General features: G+C 40.1%; 2 protein-coding genes across 2 annotated transcripts; both read right to left on the reverse strand.

Moving 5' to 3' along the window:
- Positions 1–291: 291 nt before the first annotated feature.
- On the reverse strand, positions 292–16,940 carry LOC138609444 (CMP-N-acetylneuraminate-beta-galactosamide-alpha-2,3-sialyltransferase 1-like). The gene is made up of 7 exons (XM_069682083.1): positions 16,876–16,940; positions 13,641–13,932; positions 11,013–11,209; positions 10,654–10,821; positions 3,957–3,993; positions 3,699–3,818; positions 292–459 (listed from the first exon to the last, which is right to left on the reverse strand). The coding sequence occupies exons 1-7, from the start codon at positions 16,938–16,940 to the stop codon at positions 292–294; spliced, it is 1,047 nt and encodes a 348-aa protein (XP_069538184.1).
- A 6,878-nt stretch (positions 16,941–23,818) lies between these two features.
- On the reverse strand, positions 23,819–25,507 carry LOC138609445 (general transcription factor II-I repeat domain-containing protein 2-like). The gene has a single exon (XM_069682084.1). It carries the CDS (start codon positions 25,505–25,507, stop codon positions 23,819–23,821), a length of 1,689 nt encoding a protein of 562 aa, XP_069538185.1.
- Between the last annotated feature and the right edge of the window lie 315 nt (positions 25,508–25,822).

The raw sequence follows: 25,822 nt of genomic DNA on the forward strand, positions 1-25,822 counted from the left end.
ATTTCACTGTAACCTCGTCTGACTGTGGGACCTTTTGGATGTGTAGAAAACACATTTCATTGAATTAGAATTATAAAAACAATAAGTTCGATTAGACTTGACTCTACACAACCAAAAATAAAGTTCAAAGAACTCCCCTAAACATGAACACACTCATTATGCTAAATAAATACCACTGCAAAATGCACATTCACATCTTCAGCGCTCTTCTAAAATTCAGTATTGATGCTGCTTGTGTAAATCAGGTAGAAAAATACAGAAAGACACCAGACAGAAAGAGAGAAACAAAATTCACTCTCCTTTGAAAAGAAGGATTTTCCCAGAGTGTACTAGTTGTTCAATAACTTCAGATTCATAACTTCCAGGATGAGGTCCAGTTCTGAAGTTTTTGTTTTGAAGCACTTCATAGTAATGGTTCCAGGCTCCATCTCTGTCTGCTCCGAACCCAAACACACTGACCTGGTAACACCAAAAAATATGTTGTGAATAATAATTGATTTTATTGTTGTATTTTTATAATGTGCATATCTACAGATACACTTTTTAAGTCTTTAAAGAAAACCTAGTATGCCTATGAAAAAAAGCAGTATTCACAAACATTTGTCAGAGAAAAGTAGCTGTTTCATATGTCTGTAAAGGTACTTCAGCGAACAATACGTCACCCTATTTAAAGAAAGTTATATCGCAATTCCAATATAACTGTGCTTCATTCTTCTCCACCATATGTTAGTGTTTGTTCACAAAACCACTTTAATCTTCAGCAGCTCTCTCTGTATCTCTCTCCCTATCTGTCTGCTCTGTTTACATTCATCATGAGCTGCACGTTTCGCCCAAAAAATACGACTTGTGTTTTGTATTTTTGCGTGTGCGTGTGCGTGTGTGTTTTCTGATGAGCATGTGGGAGATGCTGCTGCAGGTATGGGAGGGACAGAACATGAGGGGCGAGTGTCCAGCAAGTTAATCGAAAGTGGATGACGATCTTTTTGACAGATATAAAAAGACACATGACAGAATAAATCACCAAATAAACTACCCCCCTCCCTGCCCCCCGCCTCCACATCTGACAGGGAAACATCTCCCGCTGTGAGGGACATGTATGAATGGGCAACTCTGGGTAATGTCAGGGTCAGACGGTCCTGAAATTGTCAGGAAAATGTCAGGAGTGCATGTGTGAAAGAGGCTTTAGAGTCTCTCATAGAACTCTTTTTCTTTTACTTGAAACATGACCATCTTCAGCCACTTTTGCACTTCCTCCTGGAGCCAGAGGCTGGTAAGCCTAGATTAGTAAGACTGGAGATGAGGAAATAGCTACATAACAAACTGTCCTTTTCTAACTTCTGTTTTACATTCTACATTACCGAGATGTGTTGTGTTAATCAGTTAACTGAAGTGTTATGGCTGCTAGGTGATTTTTTTTTTACCTTTGGACAGAGCCAGCAGAACTGTTTCCCTTTTCCAGTCCTCATGCTAATTTAAACTACCCAGCTTCTGTCTCCAGCTACATATTAAACATCCTATTTATGTTTTTATCTAGCAATCGTCAAGAAAAACGTAAAAGCAGATCTCCCAAATTATGAAGTATTGCTTTACACATTGTGCGGACACATGTATGAAATGAACACAAATGTAATGGTTTTATTAAAAAAAAAGCTTTTGACTGTAGCAGGAGAAGGTCTGCTTGTTTATTTTGTTCGGGACGTTTTCACCCACGCAGACCATTGGCCAATCACTGTGTGTGAGCACATTATAAAGGCTGGTAGTTGTCGTCTGGCTCTCCCTCTGATGTTGAATGAACGGCCCTGCTTCCTGTCCGCCTGACTTCCGCTGTTGCTGCAGGTACGAGATCGCTGCTTTACTGCTCATGATCTAGTTTATCGTAGCTATCCTGTGTAACATAGTGGTTTATGATTTTGTAGGTTTTTATGTCCCAACCTCTCCTCTTGAGAAGCGTAGTTGTGCAGATTGTTGCTGGTAGGTCCTATTTTCTCACGCTGTTATATTATCGTACGGTACACAGCAGCTAAGATGTTTTCATTTAGTTAGCATACTGCACGGATCACCGCTTCATCTCTGTCTGCTTCTCGTCCTCTGACTTAACTGCTGCCTGATCGGTATGTAGCCCCCTTCGATGCTATTTATATTAATTTATAGTTAATATGCATAGTTTTAATTCCTCTGTATTTCAGAGACTGATTAGCGACCATACTGGGGAACTGCTGTATTGCTCATGCTGCAAGGATGCTGCTGCTTTGCCTGAATTTCATGCCTTATGGATAGTTGGGTTCTGTTTAATGTAGTAGTGTTCTTAACCTGTTTTTTTTTTTAACCGTTGGCCAATTCAGCGTGAATGCAAGCTCCTTTCTGTGAGTGGGGTTTGCCTTAATTCCGTGTTTGTTTATTTGTTTAATATTGTTTGGTTTGGTTCGGTTGTTGTTCCTGTTATTTTGAACCAACGTGTCCCTCACTACACGTGAAGTCTGGGTCATGTAGTTTATTTACTTTTTTCTCCTTTGTAAACATCTGTTGATTACTTTCTAAGGGTAATGTTGTGTGATCATTATTGTCTGTCTGTGAATGTTTCAGTGCGCCTGTGTGTGGGTGCGAGAGCGAGTGAGGAGAGAGAGAGGACGTGTGCGCATGTGTGTGTGCGCGGGGGTGTGAGGGCGACACGGTGTGATGAGAGGGGATCGGAGCAGCAGAGTTAAGATCAGTAAAGTGTATTGCAAGCTGTATGAGTGGAATAAACAGCCCGTTTCCAAGCCCACAAGTCGGACTCTCCGTGTGTGACATCTTGCTTCCCCCAAGAAAGTGACGGGGGTTAGCTCCGAGGTAGGAAACAACTTCGGCCCTGGAGCAGATATTAAGTCTCCCCTGTGCGTCCTGACCATGGTTGGGATGCGGTAAACAGGAAAGCTAACAGTAACCTAGTGTGTTATTCAGTGAGTTTACTTTGTTTTGTTTAATTTACAAACAACATAAGGTGTCTATTGATATTGTGTTACTTTTGATTTATTTCCTGTTTTGCTTTACCTGTGGTTTATTTCTAGTTACAGATAACATTTTGCTATTTTGCTATTTTTGTTTGTGTGAAGCCCCACTAATTGTATTCCTTTTTTCTTGTTTCCTGCAGATACTGAGAGCCTGAGGTATTGGGATTGGTGTCTTCTGTTGGTGGTATCTCCCTGCTTTGTGCTGTGTTCACTACGGGTTTTGGTCCTTCACGAGTGAGTGAGTAGAGGTGTGTGTGCACGTTTGACTCGGGTGACCCTTTATTTATTTTATTTTGAGAGCCCATTTAGTTGTTGACCCTTTTCTCTCACCTATAGGCCTCGGCTCTGCTGCTTCCCTTGAGTGATAAAGCTTTGATATTTTTGTCTCCTGCCTCTGAGTAAGCGAACCTGATAGTCCTTTTGAGTGTCAGTAGTGATATTGGCTGTTATTTCCTTGGGTGAAATTCCCAAGGTGGCGTTGCCTGCTCCTTCTTGAGTTATCGCTGTTATAAGTTTCCATTCTACTTAAACCTACACTGCCACCATCTCGCCACATAAAGATATTTTTTGCCTATTTTTGAATTCTACATTTTTATTTTTCTCTCGATCTCTTTTTTTCTTGTATTTGCTGAAGCATTAAGATTTCTTATTGCCACAAACTGTAAGTGGAATAGCATAATTAATAATTGTAGTGTGATGTGAACCTACCTCATCACAAATTTGCAGGCTGAGAATCAAAGTCATAAAGCCGGTAGACGGGTACCTGCCCTTCTTTTGTAGCCACGTTTCATGAACATATTTCATGAAAGCTGGATTTAGGATCATCACCTGTTATAAATCAGACTTGGCCTTAAACCGACACTTAAAAATAGCTGTTTTTCTGCAGTTAATGCACATTACTATACATGTTTTTACTAGATGAAAATGTATATGCAAGTTTGATGCAAAATCATTCTAAATACTCACCAAATCCTTGTTCGCTCTACTCTTTGAATTCGCGTTCCTGTTGGAGGTAACATTAGTTGTTAAATTCAGCAGGAAATGACCTGCTTCAATATTTCCTGTCTTTACAAAGTATTGCTTAGAAAGGAAATCTACACGTTGTTCTAAATTTAAAAATGCAACCATCAGGTTATTCACGTATAATATCTATCATGACATCTTTTAGCTTTCTTACATTTCTATACACCTCAAATGCCTCCTCTCACAGTCAATCAGAAAAAAGGCTGACCTTATGAGAGAGGAAAGCCTGTACATTGTTTGGTGGTCTCTGGTTGTGTCACAAGTTGAATCAGTGTGTTCTCAAATTACTGTCTAGCTATACTATTTGTAAGTAAGGTTCCCTTCAAATACTGAATGGTTTCCTTTATGTTACCATCATTAGATTTTTGAATTTCTTATATCGGTCCCTTTAACAATGGCAACAGTGAGTCATAATAATTGTACAAAATAACCATTAAGAATATAAATGAGCTTCTTGGATTGTATGATGTTGTATTTGATTGTGGATATAGACACATGGAGATACTGATATATGAAAATTACCTAGTTGAAAATAAAATGGCTCACCTCCCCATCCCTTAAACATAACATCAGTTAATGGATCAAATTAAGATGCACAATCAATGTGAAAAGGCGCTAAAAGTGATGAACCAACAAAAAATAATCACACAACTCTGCAATTCCTTTCAGTTCTAAGGAGCACTTCATCGTTTTGCTTCTGGTGTACTCTTTTCTCTCTGTTTAAAAGTTCAATGTAATCCTGCTGGGCAGAGAAATAAAGCCAGTGCAGAAGTGCCACAACTGTCTGTCTGTTCGTTGTCACCTCAGTTTATTCCAGTCACTGAACTTAACCCCACGGCCTATTTATATTGTTGGTGACTTCTGGGGACTTTATTTCAGTATTATTTCAAACATTATACATCAGTCAGCCATTGCAGGGAAAACAGCAACAGTCATGACTCCTATGCAAAGGGACAGCAGGGGCCATTATGATGAGAAGACCGTTTAGTTTAAGTTAGCAAGTACATGTCGTTCACCCAACACTCTCTCAATGGAGATACAAGCGAGCGAGCAACAAGCTCACAAGCTCTCTTAACTACTTTATTCTGATAAATACACAACTTCAGTCAGTAACCACAACAGATAGGATGATGATGGACCATGATGGAAAAGCTTATTCTTCAGCTAATGAATAAACCATGGATGTAGACTGTAACTTGCATAGCTTGGCGTTTACTAGCCCTTCTCTCCTCTCTAGCACTACCCTTTCGTCCAAATATGGTCACTTCTGGCTCCAGAAAAACAACATGGCAGCGGCCGTAATGCTGAGGCTTTATATAGACATTTAGGAAACCAATGGGGTGTAGCGAGGACAGAGGTGGACCTCACTAGTGTGGCAATACTGATAACCATTTATCGGTGAGTGTTAACTCTAAATGCATTCCCTTCCAACTAATGGACCTTTGGATTAACACCGGGGAGGATGTTTACCAGACATCCTGGAACCTTCTCAGTGGTTTTACACTCAAAGTCATAAAGGTGACATAAGTAACATTTCCCAGTGGACTATCAAGTCCTTGGACACTTCAAGAAACCGCCCTTTAGGAGATGAAGGGGTGAATCAACAACGACCCTCAGACCTCTTTGGTCGAGCCTGGGTAGAATTGTCTTTGTTCACAATCAAATGGATTAACACATAAACATTCTAATGAGAAGACTGTACCCTCTGACAAGACCAAAAGGCGAATCAACAAGAATTGGTTGATAAGGACACTGAATAACAATGGTTGCCTTTCCTATGTTTTATCTGTCTCTCCTCTGTCTCTCATCTCAACATAAACACACCCAACACCTCATCCTCTCTCCTACTCTCACTGGCCCTCATTTATCAAACGAACGTACGGCAGAAAACCGTGCGTACGACCATTTCCACGCAAGCTTCGGCATTTATCAATTTGGACGTGAGCGGAAGCTACGATCAGATCTCACGTCAGGTCTGAGCTCGTGTACGCAAATCTGAGTCTGTGGATTTGCGGTGCAGCACAGCAAAATCTGGCTGAGTCTGAAAGTAATTATTAAACAAACCTCAGCTGTCATCTAAGCATCAGCAGCCACATATTCAGAACAGATCAAAACGGATTCTTACAACGAATAAATCAAAATAAAATGAATTTTAAAAAAAGCCCACATTTTTACGGATACCACTTTTTTAGCAAAATAAAACTAAATATATGATAGGCTAAATAGCCTAAACAACTAATTATTGCACATTAAAATTTTAAATAATAATAAATACAAGCAGAAATCTGTGTTTGCAAATGAACTCAAAATAGCCTATGGCAAAATTGTGTAATTGTTTTTGTTTTTTCCGATGGGTTTGACACAATTAGAACAACAATTAAAAGCATCTGGTAAGATAATAATTTTTGCACTGTGGTTGGTCAGATGTTTACTCACTCCCCTATTTAAACAGATGCTTTGACAGATATCAAATCACGACGATGGCAGATTTACTGGTTTTGGAGGAACAATACGCGCGTGTCAGACGTGAGCGCGTTTTCAGAGATCGCAGGGATCTCCTCATGGAGGATGATGCTTGGCTGATTAGTCGCTTTCGGCTCCCAAGGCATGTTCTTCTTGATTTATGCAACCATTTAGAGGCAAGTTTGAAGAGGGAAACAAGGCGGTCAAATGCTTTACCTGTACCAGTACAGGTGCTAGCCACGTTGGGGTTTCTGGCCACCGGGACCTTTCAGCGGGAGATCGGGGACAGGGCTGGGATCTCCCAGCCAACCATTAGCATGACGATGCCAGCAGTGTTGGCTGCAATAAAGTCCCTCTCCCGAACGTACATTCGGTTCCCATACAATGATGCCCAGCAATCTGTGATTAAAAGGCAATTTCATGAGATTGTTGGGTTTCCAAATGTAGTTGGAGCGATTGATTGCACTCATGTCCGTCTGAAGGCACCATCCATGAATGATTACGCATTCATCAATCGCAAAAACTACCACTCCATAAATGTACAGGTGATTTGTGATGCCAAGCTATCACTTTTAAACGTGGTGGCCAAGTGGCCGGGGGGGACGCACGATTCTTTTATATTTCAGAACAGTTGTGTGGGCGCGCGGGTGCAGGAGGGCACACTGCAGAGCCAGAGTCATCTCCTCGGTAAGTACCCTATAAATTGCGTTAAATTAAACTCAGGCTATCAGATGATTAACATTTTGGTATGGTTCTTCTAGGTGACAATGGTTATCCTCTAATGGAATACCTGATAACCCCGCTGGCAAACCCTGCTACCGAGCAGGAGCGCAGGTTCAACAGTGCGCACACACGCACACGGGTCACAGTGGAGCGCTGCTTCGGGTTGCTCAAGGGCAGGTGGCTCTGTCTTGGACCAGCGGGGGGAACGCTGCTGTATACCCCAGAGAAAGTGTGCGAAATTATTTTGGCCTGTTCAGTGTTGCACAACATTGCTTTAGTAAATGGAGTGCCTTTTGATGTGCCGGCGCAGCGAGAGGAGCCAATGCCCAGGGAACCGTGGCCTGCACAGCCTCCACTGGGGGCTATACGGAGGAGACAGGACCTCATCAATCGCTTTTGAAATGTAAAGTATACCTTAAACTTTAGCAAATGCGCTGCAGTATTTAATCAGTAATGTGATGAAGTGTCCTAGGTGAAATTGGCATACTAAACATAGACAATGCACAACATTTGGTCATTTAAACATTTTAAGTCTTTTTTAGAGTTTCGTTAATTTCTTTTAACGTGTCATTTATCGCCTCAAGTGTGCCGACAACTGAGGCCAATAAACGGCATATTTCTGTCTGTCTCTCCAGGACCTCTGCCGTGATTATGTTTGGTCTTGGCAGCGCGGCACGTGGGGCAGAGGGCACGCGCTCACTCTCGGCAGCCTGACTCGATGGGTCTGGCTCAGTGGGACCGCTCTGGGGAGGAGACCTGGCCGACATGCTGCTGGTGCCTGGCTCTGAAACATTTAAACACAATAAAAATGTATACCCATGTAACATGTGTAAGCCTAATTATTTGTAAGAAATGGTGTACAGTCAAGAGTTAAATTGATAGATTTTACAATGCAAGCAAAAGAGGGGTTGCTAGTTACCATTCTGCTCTGGCTCTGACACGAGTGCGTCCGTGTCTCCTCCACCACTTATGCCAGAGATCGACTCAGATCCAATTAAGGATGCAATTCTTTCCTCTGTCCCCGTCAGGATCAGGCTGGAGTCTGGTTGGCCTCCTCCAGTCTGCCTGATGCTTGCGCCTATGTGCAGCAACACGCTTTTTGGTGGCTAGCTTTAAATCTGACCACTTTTTCTTGACCTAAATGGAAAGAATTGTCTTGATCAATTAGCAGGCACAAGCTTTTAGGCTGTGGATGAATAAAAAAAACATTTAAAACATCATTAAGCATAGGTTAAATTAGTCACAGAGAATTTTATTCAAACCTCAGCCGGAGTCCGTTCCTGTACAGCAACGCTGTTGACTGCCTCCGTTACCGTCTTCCACACAGCGTTTTTATAAACTCCTTTCACTCCAGTCTTCAGACTGCCAAAAAGCACATCTTTGTTTTTATCAACTTCAGATGTGAGGATGCCGATTTCCATCTCGGAAAAGTTTCTCTTCTTACCAGTGCTTCTTCTCTCCATGTTTGACCTCAGTGGGCGAGGCCTCCGAACCACGAATATTTAAGGGCGTAACATGTTAATGACGATCGAATTCAGCCGCTGCATTTATCAAGACCCGATCGTTCGTACGCTGGGATTAGTCAGATACGAACGTTTCATAAATCACACGTGTGTCCTGTCGTAAGACCAATTCTGCTCTCAGATCTGCACCCGTTTTCACGCAAGATTGATAAATGAGGGCCACTGTGAAAACAGACACCAGTCATAAATGTAAGAGCATTCTTGTGTGTGTTCTGAAGTACTTTTTGATCAGTTCTGAATTAAGGTAAACTTGTGATCCAATCATTCAGGAAACAAGTTCATGTTACTCAATTTGTGTTTCCCTGCAAAATGGTTAAATTCCCGCTTCTGTACGTTATATTTTTACTAAGATATAAAATTACAATTATACTGTAACTTCTACCGTGTGGTCATACTGCCATCCAGTGGACATGTTGAAATACGTCTGAATTATTAATAATCCGGCGATCTTTATTAAAACGAGTCATTTAACCCCTATTTCTTTTAGTGTAGTAACGCTAAAGTTAGATCTGGCAACCAATTGATTAGGAATTGCATGCACCGTTTAATAATCTATAATGCTTATAAAGTATGTTTGCCATAGTTATCTTGGGTTTATGATTATGTTTCTATTTTCATTTAATGTGTGTTTTAAAAACAACTGAGTGATAAACAAGTGATAAAGAATTTGTTACTTTGTGCGAAAATTAAGTAAACGAGTAACTACGTGATTATATAGGAAATTTCCTTTATTTTAAACAAAGAAAGTTTGCAGCGGTAAGATGAGAGCCCGAGACCGCCCACAAAGTGACGAGTCACAACACTGATAAAACCACAAACTTTCTTTTGTCCGCGTTGCTTTTTCTTTTTCCCTTTGGTTTTCACAGTCCACCAAAGAGCCATATATACTCCTCTTAACCTTAATTATTTTCTCCAGACTTTCTTTTGTTTCGTACTTTCCTTAACTTCTCGACTGTCAAAGTAACGCGTAATTGTATCCAGCTCAGCAAGCTTGATTTTCTTTCTTTTTCTACATCAGTAAAGCCCGGTTTTATAGTTTGAAGGTATTATCATCCGGCCGGCGAGATTACTTTGAAGTTATTTAAACGAGTTAATTAAGAAGTTTTTGTCCACCTTCGGCTTTTGACTACCAGCACTGAACACGGGACCAACGTGTTTTGCCCAGGCAGTTAACCAGAGACTTCTACCGATCCACCGTGGTGGATGCTCGGGCCAGCTAAAATAACATCGATCCTTGCATTCGTCGACCGGCAGTGTTGGCCTTTCACCGGGTGGAGACCCGTTGCGGAGCCCTTGCAGCCGCCAACTGGAGCGAACTACAGCTGGACCCCACTGGAGAAACCCTCTAACAACGCTGCAACAAGTAGGCATAAAACACCCGACACTGCTGTTATCAAAAGTTGATGTAGTGTATAATATTTTGAAATTTCACCATTCCAAATTTAGAGATCTAAGTGATATCCGACCCGTCCGTTTATCCGCCATAAACCAAATCAAATCATATTCTTTATCACTATCGCCAAGTTAGTACTTTAGTTCATAACCAGGTAACAATTTTCTTTGTGTTTTATATTCATTGTATGCTCACTTATTCACTTATTAATCATCATTTTATTATAAATAAAAGGTCTTCATTTACTGATCAAAGTCGTTGTCTGCCTATATTTGTCAAAACAGAACTATGGTCAATGTGTTCAGATCTTACTAAAAAGATAACGAAACTGATACATTTTCCTGTAATTCTATCTGTTTAATTTCCTCATAATCGGAGGTGGTGCCCCTTTCAACGAGAGTACATTTCTAATCCAAAAACTTACCGCTACAGGGGTAAGTTACAGTGGTCAATTATGTTTGCTGTACAGCAAGCTGTAATATAGTCAAAGAAGAAGAATACAGAAAAATGGCAACAACAACTTTTGTTTGATACGTACGCTGGTTCGAAAGCATTGAGGAGCCATTCCAAATCCCTTATCTTGAATGAAAACAGCACAAGATGAGTGGTGTTGTCCAGATAAATAGCACTCTCTGGATACATTACATGATGAGTTGTTTTGGTCCCAACATCTTTCTCATAGCCTTTGGTACGGCCTCGGTTCATTCTAAATGAAACAGGGGAATACAGATTAAATATCATGCAGCCAAAAGAAAACTAAATGGTGATTGAATTTGGCAGATACATTTTTACTCGATGAAACTAGAATGTTGTGAAACTATCAGAAAGACTTGAAGAACTTTTAAGATGACAGTAACTTTGGATTGAGTGTATGAACTTTATTGTCTGATGATTTACCTTATTACAATATCATGAAAGTCTATTAGAGGTCCGTAATATGATCCCTTCAAATTACCAGAATTCCCCACCACTGCACAAGTCCTGCAGCGGTCAGGGCTGGATTCTACAACATCTGGAACGGGTGGGAACACATGAAACAGCTTGTCCACTGTCATCTGGAAGAAACTGAAGTCGCGTCTTTCCCACTGTAGTTTCTGACAAACATAACATAAAGACAAATTATATAAACTGTATTTTCATTTAATCCCACCCACCATCTACCTGTAGTACTGCCTCATCTCCACAACAAAAACAAGTTACAGCTTTAATTCACAATTTCACCTGCCTCCAGGGTTGGTGTGAATCATAAAGTGTCACAAAGCTATTTTGACTAAGGGTAAGTAAGGTCAAGCAGAAATAAGTGGTGAACGCCACATTTAATGACGTAAACACAAACAGTATACATTTCTTGTAACCTTAAAGAAGGTTATTTATTCAGAGGTTGTGTTTCATCAGTTGCCAACACCTTCTCAGTCCCAACTCGTCAAATATGGCTGCTTGGTCTTTGGCCCTAACAGCCAGTTCACACTGCATGCGTTATCACCTTCAGACTGCCGGCGTGAGTCACACCTTTCACTCGCTGTTCACTCGCTGAAAATCTAGAGAATAAGAGGCTCGCCTATTTTTAACGCAAACCACTCGTGATTCTCAGCCAAAATACACTGTGAAAATGAAATGTGGTAATGATCTGTGACAGCAATATGAACATCTCTTCCTGTAGAAAATGTCACAGGCATGGAAAGTAAAGCACGTCAACACTTCCGGTATGATTTTTCAAAGTAAAAGCCCGATCTGGCATTCTAACTTCGCTCTCTGTACACAATGCTTTTATTTTGATGCGTTTCCAGGGCAGGATTTTTTTTTGTTTTTTAAATAAACTTTAATTGTAACATTTCCATGAAGTTGTTTGTGAGATAAATGGAATGGAATGGGTGGGAACACATGAAACAGCTTGTCCACTGTCATCTGGAAGAAACTGAAGTCGCGTCTTTCCCACTGTATTTTCTGACAAACATATCATAAAGACAAATTGTATAAACTGTATTTTCATTTAATCCCACCCACCATCTACCTGTAGTACTGCCTCATTTCCACAACAAAAACAAGTTACAGCTTTAATTCAAAATTTCACATGCCTCCAGGGTTGGTGTGAATCATAAAGTGTCACAAAGCTATTTTGACTAAGGGTAAGTAAGGTCAAGCAGAAATAAGTGGTGAATGCCACATTTAATGACGTAAACACAAACAGTATAAATTTCTTGTAACCTTAAAGAAGGTTATTTATTCAGAGGTTGTGTTTTTGCTTTTACCATACTTTTTTTGTGATGCGTTTCCAGGGCTGGTTTTGTTTTTGTTTTTTAAATAAACTTTATTTGTAACATTTCCATGAAGTTGTTTGTGAGATAAAGTCACTCACAAGGCTCCTTTTTGCAGTTACTGATTAATTTTCCTTGAAATAAAAAGGTAGTCATCAGCCTCACGTAGGTCATAAATACAATATGTTTGTAAAAAATAAATAAATAACATTAGGTTAAGGACGTTATTCCTTCTGGTGGGATATCTCTCTCTCTCCCTAGCTCTCTCTCTCTCAGCTCATACGGTTGATTTCACCATATGTTAATAAGGTCTTGTTTCTAATGTAAAGAAGAGCGTTTTCTATTAAGACCAACCCCCGAAACCTGTATAAACAAAGACCCGAAACTGACCCTGGATAAGGCAAACAGCCAGGTAAAGTGAAGAGTGATTAATGTATATATTTTATTTACCATTATTAATTATAATTTACAGTTGAGCAGATGCCTCTTCATTATTTCCTGTCGGCCTATATAACAAATCTAAATGGTATTGATAAAGCGAACTATACAAATTGTGGCCTTTATTAAGCTCATGTGGAAAGACAGGGCTGTCAGCCCAGCTGAAGCCGCAGCCGACATTCACCCAGTGTGAACACTTTGACGGAGCCAGAGCGCATGTGTGCAGTCTGAACCCGCTGTTAGACTTTCTAAATACAGCAGTCATAAGTTCACGAAGTTAGCTCTTATAAATAAGCAATAGCCAGGAGCATTTTCAAAAGTAAAGTTTGCAGACAAACATTTCACATTTTATGACATTTGGTTGCACAATAAGCATTACCATGAGTTTGTGTGTTGAGGGCTGAATTTGGTCAGGTTTATGCACCATCAGAACCCAGTATGGTTTAGAAAATAAATCCTGGTTTGGGTTCAAATACATAATTATGTAAATAAACCTCCACTATAAGAAGACTATGACACTTATTATACTACGTCACCAGACTCTGACACCACATCAGAACAATAAGCTGGTGGACATGCTAATGATGCTATAGGGGTACAGCTGCATTTTTTAAATGTTTGCCCACTGACCCAGCTGCACTATTTGACGAGTTGGGAGTGAGACCGAGGCTGCAGTTTGCAACCTATTTTGGCTTCCAGTTCAAAAGGTGCTGATGTAACCATAGTTATAGTTGCCAGTTTTGCTGCAGGACCGGTGAGTATATCTCACAATTCACAGTGAACAAAAAAGAGAATACTGGTGCTATGTCTTTAAGGATAAATTGACATTTACCTTCCACCAGTTGAAAGCGCCCTTTGAGGTTTTGTCGTTTCTTGACAAAAAGGGCTTATGAGATGCATTTACAACCTTCCTAAAGCCTGGATCATCATCGTTTAAGCATTTGTGACATGCACAAAGGCTTGACTGCTGAGATCCGAGGGAATGCAAAGTGTGCTCCCATGTTAACAGCACACCAATTACAGCAGGGATACACAGAAGGTAAAAAAGACATCTGAGTTTGCTTTCTTTCAATATGGAGAGCATCTTGGCAGCTTGAAGCTCTTCAGTGAAGAACAGAGGCAATCTGTGGATACAATATGTAATAAAACACATTAGTCAGTTTATTGTCACAGAAACCCTGTCATGAATAAGCCTACAGCAAAACAAAAACATACAAAAAAACAACCAACCTAGAGTACTACAGTAACACTGCAACAAAAACATTAGGCTGGTGATCTATATTATGTGGGACTCCGTAGTTTTCTCTGGACCCCTGCCTACTCTGACCAGTGATGACATGTATAGCCGCATGTCGTCATTCAACCGCTGGCTGTCGAGGTGGTGTCCAGCAAACGATGTGGGCTTCATAGATAACTGGCAGACATTCTGGGGAAAGCCTGGTCTGATTAGGAGAGACGGCATGCATCCCACTTTGGATGGTGCAGCTCTTTTGTCTCGTAATATGTCTAAGTTTGTTAGTCGTAAAACCTGACAAGCCAGAGTTGAGACCAGGAGGCAGAGCTGCAGTCCTACACGCTCCTCTGTGCTTCCCTTTGAGCTGTTTACCAGCCACAATGTTAATGTGATAGAGGCTGTCTGCCCCCCAACCCAGGCCTTTTATTACAGTTAATTTAAAATTGAATTATTAAATGACTAAATCATTCAAATCTAATTAAAATTAAAACAAGTTGTGCCAAAAAAAATTAAAATGAAATGTGGTCTGTTAAATATCAGATCTCAGTCATCTAAAGCTCTATTAGTAAACAATCTGATATCAGATAATCATATTGCTTTACTCTCTTTAACTGAAACTTGGCTGTGTCAGGAAGAATATGTTAGCTTAAATGAATCCACTCCTCCCACTCAGTCACTCATATTCCTCGAGACATTTGTCAAGGTGTTGGAGTGGCAGCTATTTTCAGTTCTAGTCTTCCAATCAACCCTAGACCAAAACTTAGTTTGAGCTCTTTTGAAAGCCTTGTTTTTCACATCCAGCTTGGAAAACTTTACAGTTCTTTTATTTGTTATAGTATACCGCCCTCCTGGCCCATACTCTGATTTTCTAAATGAATTCTCAGTTTTTATCAGATTTAGTCCTGAGTACAGATAAAATAATTACTGTAGGTGACTTTAATATTCATGTGACCTCGACCTTGTTCTAGCTTAAGGCCTTGAAACCAAAAACTTAAGTGTTTTTCCACAAAATCCTCTTTTATCGGATCACTATTTAGTAACATTTGATGTCCTATTAACTGAATACAGTCGAGTTAAGAAAAATGTACTCACAAGATGTTTGTCTGATAGGGCTGTAGCTAAATTCAAGGAAGCAATTCCAGCTGCTTTAAATTCTATACCATATCTCTTTACTACAGAAAGCTCTTATGCTAATGCTAGTCCTTCTCAGCTTGATCAATTTGTTGATAGTACTGCAGGTTCACTGAGAAGTACTCTAGATTCTATTGCCCCCATAAAAAAAAATTAATAAACGACAGAGGCTAGCTCCATGGTATGACTCAGAAACTTGTAACCTGAAGCAAATGTAAAGTCTCGTTCACTCTTATATAAATAAATAGTTTTAATAAGTACATGAAGGCCCTATGGCATGCCCCTCCCTAATGGAAGAAAATAAAAACAATCCCAGGTACCTTTTCAGCACTGTAGCCAGGCTGACAGAGAGTCATGGATCCATTGAAACCATGCATTCCTATAGTCCTCAGCAGTGATGATTTCATGGGATTCTTTAATGACAAAATCCTTAAGATTAGAGACAAAATGTGTAACCTCCTGCCCTTAACTAGTGCACATTTATCTTTGGAAACTGCTCAAAAACCTGATGTTTACCTCAACTGTTTTTCTCCAATTGATCTTTGTGAAGTAAAGTCTCCTCTTGAAGATCATTTCTTGAAGAACTGACAAACCCAATGTCATGAATCAAGTCGCTTTACTTACATTTTACATGCAGCATGCAGTCAAAATGTTCAAGCTTATAGTTTCAAAATCCCTTGCCCCATGACTTCTAGAACACCCCCCCAAATGATTGGCCCTCGTAAACCAATATAACCCCCATATAAGTTTAACTTTAACCAAGTTTCCCTCCTTTATGATCCCTGGAAAATTCCCACACCTGAGCGAAAATTCTCTGATCTCTTCTTCTGAACCATCAACCTGTCTTTTAGACCCGATTCCAACCAAGCTGCTAAAGGAAGTCTTTCCCTGAAATAGCACGTCTTTACTAGATATGATCAATATGTCTTTATCAACAGGCTATGTACCACATTTTTTAAAACTAGCTCTAATTAAGCCTCTTCTTAAAAAGCCTACTCTTGATTCCAGCACCTTAGCTAACTGTAGACCTATATCTAACCTTCCTTTTATTGCAAAGATCCTCAAAAAAATTGTCACTAATCAATTACGTGATGATTTATTTTCAGTTTATTTGATGATTTTGAGTTTATTTGATGATTTCAGGATTAAGAGTCCACCATAGCACTGAGACAGCACACTGAGACACAGTGAGACTTTAAAATGATCTACTTACTGCTTCGGACAGAGGACTTCTCTCTGTACTCATCCTGTTAGATCTTAGTGCTTCTTTCGACACGATAGACCATCACATCCTGTTACAGAGACTAGAACAGTTAATTGGCTTTACAGGATACGCATTAACTCGGTTTAAATTGATCAGATTGATCTCAGTTTGTTAATGTTAATGACAATGAATGTCCTCTATGCACACCATGGAGATCCACAAGGTTCTGTGCTTGGAACCGATTCTTTTCACTTGGGCTTCCTCTGGGTAATTTCATGTGGAAACACGTACTGACAAGAACTAGGAAAAGAGATCACATCTCTCCTGTATTAGCCTCTCTGCACTGGCTTCCTGTAAAATCTAGAATTGAATTTAAAATCCTTCTTCTTACTTACAAAGCTTTTAATGGTCATGCACCATCATATCTTAAAGTGCTCATAGTGCCATATTACCCCTCTAGAACATCCTGCTCTCAGAATGCAGGCCTGCTTGTGGTACCTAAAGTCTTTAAGAGTACGTGAGGTAGAGCCTCCAATTATCAGGCCCCCCTCCTCTGGTATCATCTACCAGTCAGGGTCTGGGAGGCAGACACCCTCTCTACTTTTAAGAGTAGACTTAAAACTTTCCTCTTTGATAAAGCTTATATAAGCTGGCTCTGGCTTGGACCAGCCCCCAGTTATGCTGCTATAGGCTTAGACTGCCGGGGGATCTGACACAATGATCTCCTGTCTCTCTCTCCCTCTCTCCCACTTTCTCTGTATGCATTTATGTTAATGCGTCATATTAACTATGTATCTTGACATTACTAACCATATATCTTCCCGGGAGTTTTTGAGCTCCCTTGTCTTGTAGGTTCCTGGGGATTGTTGCTGCAGACCACCTGCTGCTGTGGACCTGCTCGACACAGACTGCAACAACTATATCAGTCTTCCTAATAGAATCATTATTAAAGTTTCTACTGCTAATATTAGACCTGTTGACTTCAACTGTTACAATTATTATTATCAGCCTTTCATCATTACTATGCTGTTCTTGATTATTTTTACACATTTGTACTGTATTATTGGCATTGTAATGTATTATCTGTTGTTGTTGTTGTTGTTGTTGTTTTTGTTGTTGTTGTTGATGATGATGATGATGATGATGATGATGATGATGATGATGATGATGGAACAACAACAACATATGTTGCCTGTCTCTATCCTGCATCTCCTTCTATCCCATTTTCGGCCCATCCAGTCGAGGCAGATGGCTGTTCAACACGAGTCTGGTTCTGCTCGAGGTTTCTGCCTGTTAAAAGGTTTTTCCGTGCCACTGTGCCAAATGTTGTAGTGCTACTTATGGTGGATTCATGTTGAGTCTCTCTCTAAATAACATAAAAAAAAGTTGGTCGTGACCTGCTCTTTTTGTAAAGCATCTTGAGATAACTTTTGTTATGATTTGGTGCTATCCAAATAAAATTTGATTTGATTGATTGATTACTACTATGGGGAACTTTCATTTTGTGTCTTTGTGTCACTAATGGTCTTGCTTGCGTCTGTAGGTCATATATTGTAGATGCGTCAGTATTAATTTCAGTCTGTTTCATAATCATGAGAGCAGTTGAGCACAGGAGCCCATTCAGCGAAAGACACATTCCCCCGAGTTGCACCACAGAACACTACAGGAATCATTCCTGCCTGTAGTCATCAAACTTTACAACTCCTCCCTCTGACTGTCTGATATTCAGACATTTATTTTTAACTGTGCACTGAATACTGAACAATATTTACTTTTCCAGTCAGGGATGTTATCTACATAGCTGCATGAATACCTCTTTTAGTTTTCTTAAAGAACATCGTGTTTCTGTTGGCTTTCAAGACTGAGTCTCAGGTGTCATATTATGCTCATACAAATGATTTTACAGAGTATACATACGAAATGAGAGACTTCTGTTTGGTTAAACGGAACATTAACAGTCTACAAGTTGAATGTTATGTAAAGTACAGTGTGAGACAACAGGGAGGATATTCAGAGGTGTTTTAAGCTTTAAAGACAAAATATTTAGCTTACTCATCTAAGCAAAGAACCTCCAAATATTATGATGTTATTAATATTATACGAATAATATTAGGTTACAAAGTAATAGCATTTCCCATTTTAATTGTGTCCTTGTCATGTAACTGCTAACAGTAGATGAACGTAATGTCAAAAGTGTCACTCCAGACAAAAAGCATAGAATTAACAAAGTAATTTACATTAACTGGTGAGTTTGAGGAAACAGTTTTTCCATTTTAAATCTGAGCTTTCAACACATTAAAACACTACATTGTGTAACTATATGCCAGGTTAGAAATAACAAATACAAACATTAGTAAGAAATATATATTTATACAGATTTTCTTGCTGGTTTGACCTTGAATAGCACCAAGTGGTTGGGCGTTAAGGCCTCTAAATAATTGAGGCCTGAAGATGTTGTTGTCAGGGATGCAAACAGGTAAGGGGTAAAAAAGTTGAGAACAGAGAAAACCTGACAACAAGAGAAAAAATATTTTGCATTATTCCTGAATTCCCCTCCGAAGTATTTCTGATTCTGATTACATGCTAATTTCTAGTTACTTTCAAGTATCTGCCTGAAGACTAATTCTAACAGCCATTATGGGTAAATCAACCCTACAAACATTCTGATAAATAACCTGAGCCCAGGCGCTCTCTCAACGAACAGACCAATTGGTTAACAATGGCACCAGAAAGGGTCGGGCAGCACTTCGCTGCACGTCCGCCTCCCTTGTGTCCCTGGTGTCAGGCACAAGATGCCCTTCAGGATGGTTCTTGGGGTTTACATTAGTAGAAGGCTCCAAACCATCCAAACCACATAGTTAGAATTCTGTGAATTCTCCCCCAGATAAAATTGCTGCCCCCCCTTCTCGCATGTCTCGGCTTGGGGAAAAAAAAGAATCTAATACATCTACCCACATTTCAGGATGTTTGCTTCCAATTGCAAGGAGTATGGTTAAAAGGGATCAAAGTGATCTGGCTTAACTATATAGCCAGAGGGTAAATTGAGCCCTAATGGGCAAGTAATAATCAGGGATTTCCGTAAGCGCCGGCTGTCGGACAAACAGGCTACTTTTTTCTTGATTCTAATGAAAAAAGTTTTGACGAACAACTTGAGACTCACTTTATCTCATTTCCACATTCAATGTTGGGTTTCGGCCTTGCCCCTTATGTGCAGAGATTTCTCCAGATTCTCCTGAAATCTCTAAATTCCTTGCAATAGGGGATATGCACACTCTGGTGTTGTTCTGGTTACAGCGCCGCCAGCTTGATCACTTCTGCTATTTTGAGGGAGCACTTCAGCTAGGTACTTTGCCGCAATGATTTCTGTCAAACGGCGACTATGTCTCAGAAAAATAACTTTAAATATCAGCGAACCTGTAGCATAACAGCTGAACATTGCTGTGTGACTTTATGCCAAGCCTCCAGTAAGTACAACAAAGTAGAGTTTTCATACATTTCCCACTGATGTGGAAACCAGGCGAAAAATGGATTGTCGCCATCTGCAGGGACAAGTTCAATATTACTCCTCATACCCAATTTGTAGCCGGCATTTTAAACAAGAAGATGTCCGTGAGCCAGTTTCAGAGACAGGACGGCGACTGTTAAAGAAGGGAGCTGTTCCAGCATTGTTTGAGCGGAACAATTTCTCACGTACACCTCCAAGACCGGGGGTTGGGAGAAGAGAGAGCGACCGCCGCTGGAGGATGTCATGGACGATGACGCGACAGGTCAGGAGGATGAAACTATCCCCATGGACCACAACCACGCTGTGGGTCCTGATCTCACAGTTATGGACTTAGCTCTTGATGAAAATATGCCTCTCCGAAGAGGCCTACCAGCTGAGGCAACAGATGAAGCAGAGCCTTACAATGAAGCAGAGATTCGGCATTCATTGTTTTGCTGCCTCAGACAGAGACATCCGGTTCTTCACAAGGTAAGATGTCTGCTAGCAGGCTCAGTTTAAAAGAATTATAAGATGCATTAAAATGCATCAAACTAACAGACATGCTCACCTGTCCTGATTACAGTTTAAAGACTATTTGATGATATTAGCCCTCAGTCTATTTCTTTGTTGTTCTTTCTAAAGATGTTAATCCTGATTGTAGTACTTTGGTAGATCAGCAGATATACTATTGTGTGTGTGTGTGTGTGTGTGTGTGTGTGTGTGTGTGTGTATGTGTGTGTGTGTGTGTGTGTGTGTGTGTGTGTGTGTCTGTGTGTGTGAGGGAGAGAGAGAGACGGAGTGTTTAAGATTAATTAGAGATACTAATACTGAAAAGATACTGAAAATCTGTATTGAAGTATGAGTAAAGTTAGATTATTGAAATATCAATCAATGGTATTAAAGTAATAGTTTTAAGTCAAAGTACAAAGTATTCTTCATAAACACTACTTAGAGAATTAGTAACTTTTTACAGTTGATGTTTAATGCATCATCAATAGCAGACATTCAATAAAAGAGGTTTCTGTTTCTCCAAAACTTCAGTCTAAATTATTCCAAATACATTTTCTGTTCTGCTCAGTGGTCATGGTCATCTCTGCAAACCTGCTGCATTGTTTATAGTGTATGTCAGGGCTTTCACTGGCACATTTGTGATGAGACAGCGTTAGTGACTGCAAAAATTCATATGAAAGATTTAGACATCAATTCATTCATCATTCTTTGTTCCTAATTATGATGTGAAAAGTAACTAAGTAAATTACAAAGTGTAATGCATACTTAAGTATGACTGAAATTACAGAATTGCAGAATTACAGAAGATAAAAACTCATAAAAGTATAGGTACCCAAAAATTGACTTAATGACATCAATTTGAGTGAGGTGTATTTAGTTACTTCCACCGCTGCTTCCAAGTAAGTTCATTAAAAAAACTGATGCAAGTTTTAAATCTGACATCTGAACATTATTTCTTCAGGTTTGCATCCTATGACCTCCTCATGGGCTTCTGGGCCTTAAATGAGCCCTCGGTTCCATCTATGGTCAGTCAGAGGCAAGCTCAGAAAGGAACCTTCACTGAGTCAAGTTTGAATGCAGTAAGTACTCTATTACTATACTATTACTTTAATAATGTATTATAATAATTTTCTCGGACCATACTATCCAACTAGAGAATTATAATTAAATTCTTCATTTGTTTTTAACAGACTCGCTCCCTGCAGCCTGCAGTCAGTCGGATTATTACAACATGGAGCAACTCTGTACACTTTGCTTGGTTCAGTGAGGATCTGGATACCAGAGGAGAAAACAAGGGAATACTCGCCAGCGGATTTCAAGGACTATGCAGACACTACAGTCATCCTAGACTGCATACAGCTGAGGTGTCAGTGCCCATCATTATCTCTCCTCCAAAGTGAAGTGTTCTCTTCATACAAGTCTTAATATAAATACATTTTAAAAGTGAAATATTTAAATTGTCTGCAAATTTGACAAATTCAAGGAACTATATTATCTAATGTATTAAGATAAACAAATGAAGTATCAATGAAAATATGTGATTTGTAATGAATAAAATGATTAAAAATTATATAATTAAATAAAGACAAATAATGTGCTCTCATTTTGACTGGCCATGACATACAGTATATCTGGCAAAGATTCTGTTCTGACTCTGCCGATGAAAGACTGTGAATTTTTGTTTCCATAATGCAGGAGCTTTTCAAATTATTGGCAATTATCTCAGACCATGCCCGATGATGGCCTTCTTTTATTCAATAGATCCTTATCTGACAAAGCTGCAATGTATTTAAAATAAATACATACCAATAGTTAGACTGAATTTAAATAACAATGATATGATGATAATGAGGAAATGAAAATGAAATCAGTGGTTGGTACGATTTGTAGTGTACCTGTCCTTTGTTCTCAAGCCAACCTTCAAGCGACAGGTACAATTCCCCTCAGTGTGTTAGTCTTCTATCTGCGTTGTTTTCAAAGAGACTGTTTCTACTTTTGCTAAATGTAATTTATGCACGTGTGTAGTTGGTGTGCAGACAGCCACCATCACTCTGAGTGTCCTAGGAGTCTCTGTCCTACAATAAATATAAAATATAATAACAATAAAAATTGGGGAAATGAACATGTATTGTGGCAAAAAAGTTCAGGAGCCCCCCTTCCCCCAACTCTGGCTCTCTGCCCTCAGCTTGTGTCCCTTCAGTTTCGTCTGACCCATTTCCAACTTTTCCGCAGGACTCTTCCTCACTCCGGCCAATTAGGCACGCCCATGCACTGTACAACAGATAAGGGAGGGGCTCGTTGGCAGGGGACACCTGTTTTTTTTCTAAATCCGATAAGGTGGCCTTTGATTTGCACCTAGCTTTTATAATGAGCCCAGCGACTTTCTCAGCTTAGGATTCTATTTTAGAGCTTTAAAGCATTGGATTATAAGACCTTACTTTAAAACATTTGACTGTAAAACCTTAACTATAAAACCTTTGACTGTAGAACCTTAACTATAAAACATTTGACTGTAAAACTTTAAGGCAGGGGTCACCAAACTTTTTTCGGTGGGGGCCACATCAACTTTCCTTTCTGTGATGGGGGCCGGAGTCAGTCTATAACAGGAAATAATATGGACCAAAGTGACAACCTGATTATTGTGGAAATATAATGATCATTTGTTGCAGCTGCCCTTTGCTTGGCCTTGGCACCACCTGTTGGTTTGCAAAAAAAGTAATACAAAGTCTTCACGTGTTTATTTGAAGTACCACAGATACTCCTTTTATTTTATAGAAAATAAAAACACAAGCTGATGCCAGGTAACAATGAGGTGATGTGATTTTGTAACAGGTACAGGTGAGTTAACAATTGGTAGGTATTTTGTCTTTACAGGTAGTGAAATAATATTAATACAGAATAATGGTAACAATCAGGTAGTCTTATCTTGGTGAGCTGATTTTGTATTTTCAGATAAAGGTGAGTTAAAAAGTATGTTGTCTACACAGGTATATTTGTTTACTAAGGCTACAGTGAAATAACATAAATACAGAACAAGTGTAATAAACGGGTATATAAGGTGATCTGATTTTGTATTTACATGACTGTTAGATGAGGTTTTTGTGCTGTGATGATGAGGATCCTGGCTCCAGGGTGGGAGCGGTCAACCACAATCTCTCCTCCTCACTTCACTGTGGTCCTGGAAGCATGCAGGCCCTTCAGGAATGGCAGATAAAAAACACAAACAGCCAATCAGCAGATGACATGCTGCAGTCTCATTTTGTCTGTGACATCACTGTTCAAGAAACATGTTGTCTATAAAAAGAGCATTACTGTATAAATTCACAATATAAATTCATAGTTATTGAAATCAGCAGGCTTACCATATCAGTGTGAGCTGTGGGCTTGGTTCTGACTGGTGAGGAGATTGATGTCAGGTTCCATTCCAGTTACAGCCAGTCTCAAAGACTAATGCAGGTGTTGATCTGAGAGTCTTGATCTCATCTGATTTTTTATCAGCTTCACGCGTGAAAAAGTTTGCTCACAGATATATGTGCTCCCAAAAACTGTGGACATCTTTATTGCGTGCTTTCTTATGTTGGGGTAGGTCTGGTTTGGGAGGGAAGCATAGAACTCTATGAGACAGTTGGAGTTGAATGTGTCTTTCAGCACATCACAGGTCTGCAACTCAGCCAGTTCAAATTGAAGAGAAGGCAGGGTGTCATTTATGTCAGCAGCAAAAGGGTTCTGAAATATGCGAATGTCTTTAGCGTGGACATGAAGCTCACGGAACCGCACACTGGTTGGGAACGTGACCGCTGGTTTCTCAGCTGAGAGGCTTCGTGTAGCAGGGAGATGGGTGAAATCTTGTTTTTGCACTTGTCCAACAAGCAGCGCCAGTTTAACCTCAAATGCTTTGACGTGGGAATACACGTCACAGATTACTTTTTCCTTGCCTTGGAGCTGTAAATTGAGGCCGTTTAAAATTTCTGTCACATCTGTTAAAAAGGCGAGGTCCCATTTCCATTCTGTGTCGATCAGCTCTGGGACAGTTTTTCCCTTTGTCAGGAGAAAGACATTGATTTCGGGTAGCAGCTCGTAAAAACGCTTCAAAACTCTGCCCCAGCTTAACCATTGGACTTCAGTGTGGTAAAGCACGTCTCCATGGGCAGACTCCAGCTCGGATAGAAAAGCTTGGAACTGCCTGTGTTTAAGTCTGTTTGCTCTGATGAAGTTTATGCAGGACACAACCACCTTCATGACAGATTCCCATTTCAGAATTTTGCAGCACAGTGCTTGCTGATGAATCAGGCAGTGGACTTGTATCGGGGGGGTGAGACTTCGTCCCTCCATTTCGCTTTTTATGCGCCCCGCTAGGCCCCTCGACGCACCAATCATACTCGGAGCACCGTCCGTTGTGATGCTAGCCAGCTTAGACCAGTCTAAATCCAACTCTTCCATCATTTGGCGTACTTTACAAAAAATATCCTCTCCTGTCGTAGTATTCGTGAGACTTTGTAGAGCTGCCAGCTCCTCGGACACTTCAAAAATTGAATTAACTCCACGAATAAAAATCAGCAGTTGTGCTGTGTCCTGCACGTCATTACTCTCATCCATTGCCAATGCAAAACACTCAAAATCTTTAGCTTTCTCTTTCAGATGGACATGTACATTATTCCCCATTTCTTCAATTTGCCTGGTGACTGTAGATGCGGACAGATTCACCGAGTTCAGGGCATCTTTTTTGTCAGGACACACTTCCTCCGCAACAGCGTTCAAACACTTCTTAACAAACTCCCCATCACTGAACGACTTTCCCCAGCTTGCTATCAGTTTAGCTACCTTGAAGCTGGCCCGAACGGATGACAGGTTCATCTGTGTTTGGCGTAACATTGTACTCTGCTGGGCAGCAAATCCACTTTTTAGCCTGTTCACCTTGTCTCTCCTCACTTGGCCCAGGAAGCTGGCATATTGCCCTCCATGGCGGGTTTCATAGTGTCGGCGAATGTTAAATTCTTTGAACACCGCCACTGTTTCTTTGCAGATTAAACAAACTGCCTTTTCCTTGCACTGGACAAAAAAATAGTCATCTGTCCACCGCTGTTTAAAAACTCTGCACTCTGAATCTATTTTCCGTTTCCCCAACAGTTTCGACATTTTGTTAGCTTTCTTCCGTTAGCTCGCCTCGCCGCCTCGCCCGCGCACACTTGACGCTTGATCACGAGCAAAGTCACGTCGGAATATACCATTGTGTGAGGGGTGAAAATTAGCTACTACTGTAAATAGTTCATAACTAAGGTACATTTTAACTAGAATGCCAACCTTAATCATTAAATGCAGATATTTGATAATAGGAAAATGCAATTTTAAAAAATATACCATGTTTAAAGGGATTGTTTGGGATCGTGAAGTGGGCCACTCAAATTGTTTAGGCGGGCCGGAAGTGGCCCGGGGGCTGTAGTTTGAGGACCC

The sequence above is a fragment of the Semicossyphus pulcher genome, unplaced genomic scaffold, assembly GCF_022749685.1.
Source record: "Semicossyphus pulcher isolate SPU_LCO1_2020_fin unplaced genomic scaffold, fSemPul1.0.p SCAF_5, whole genome shotgun sequence".
NCBI classification, from domain to species: domain Eukaryota; kingdom Metazoa; phylum Chordata; class Actinopteri; order Labriformes; family Labridae; genus Semicossyphus; species Semicossyphus pulcher.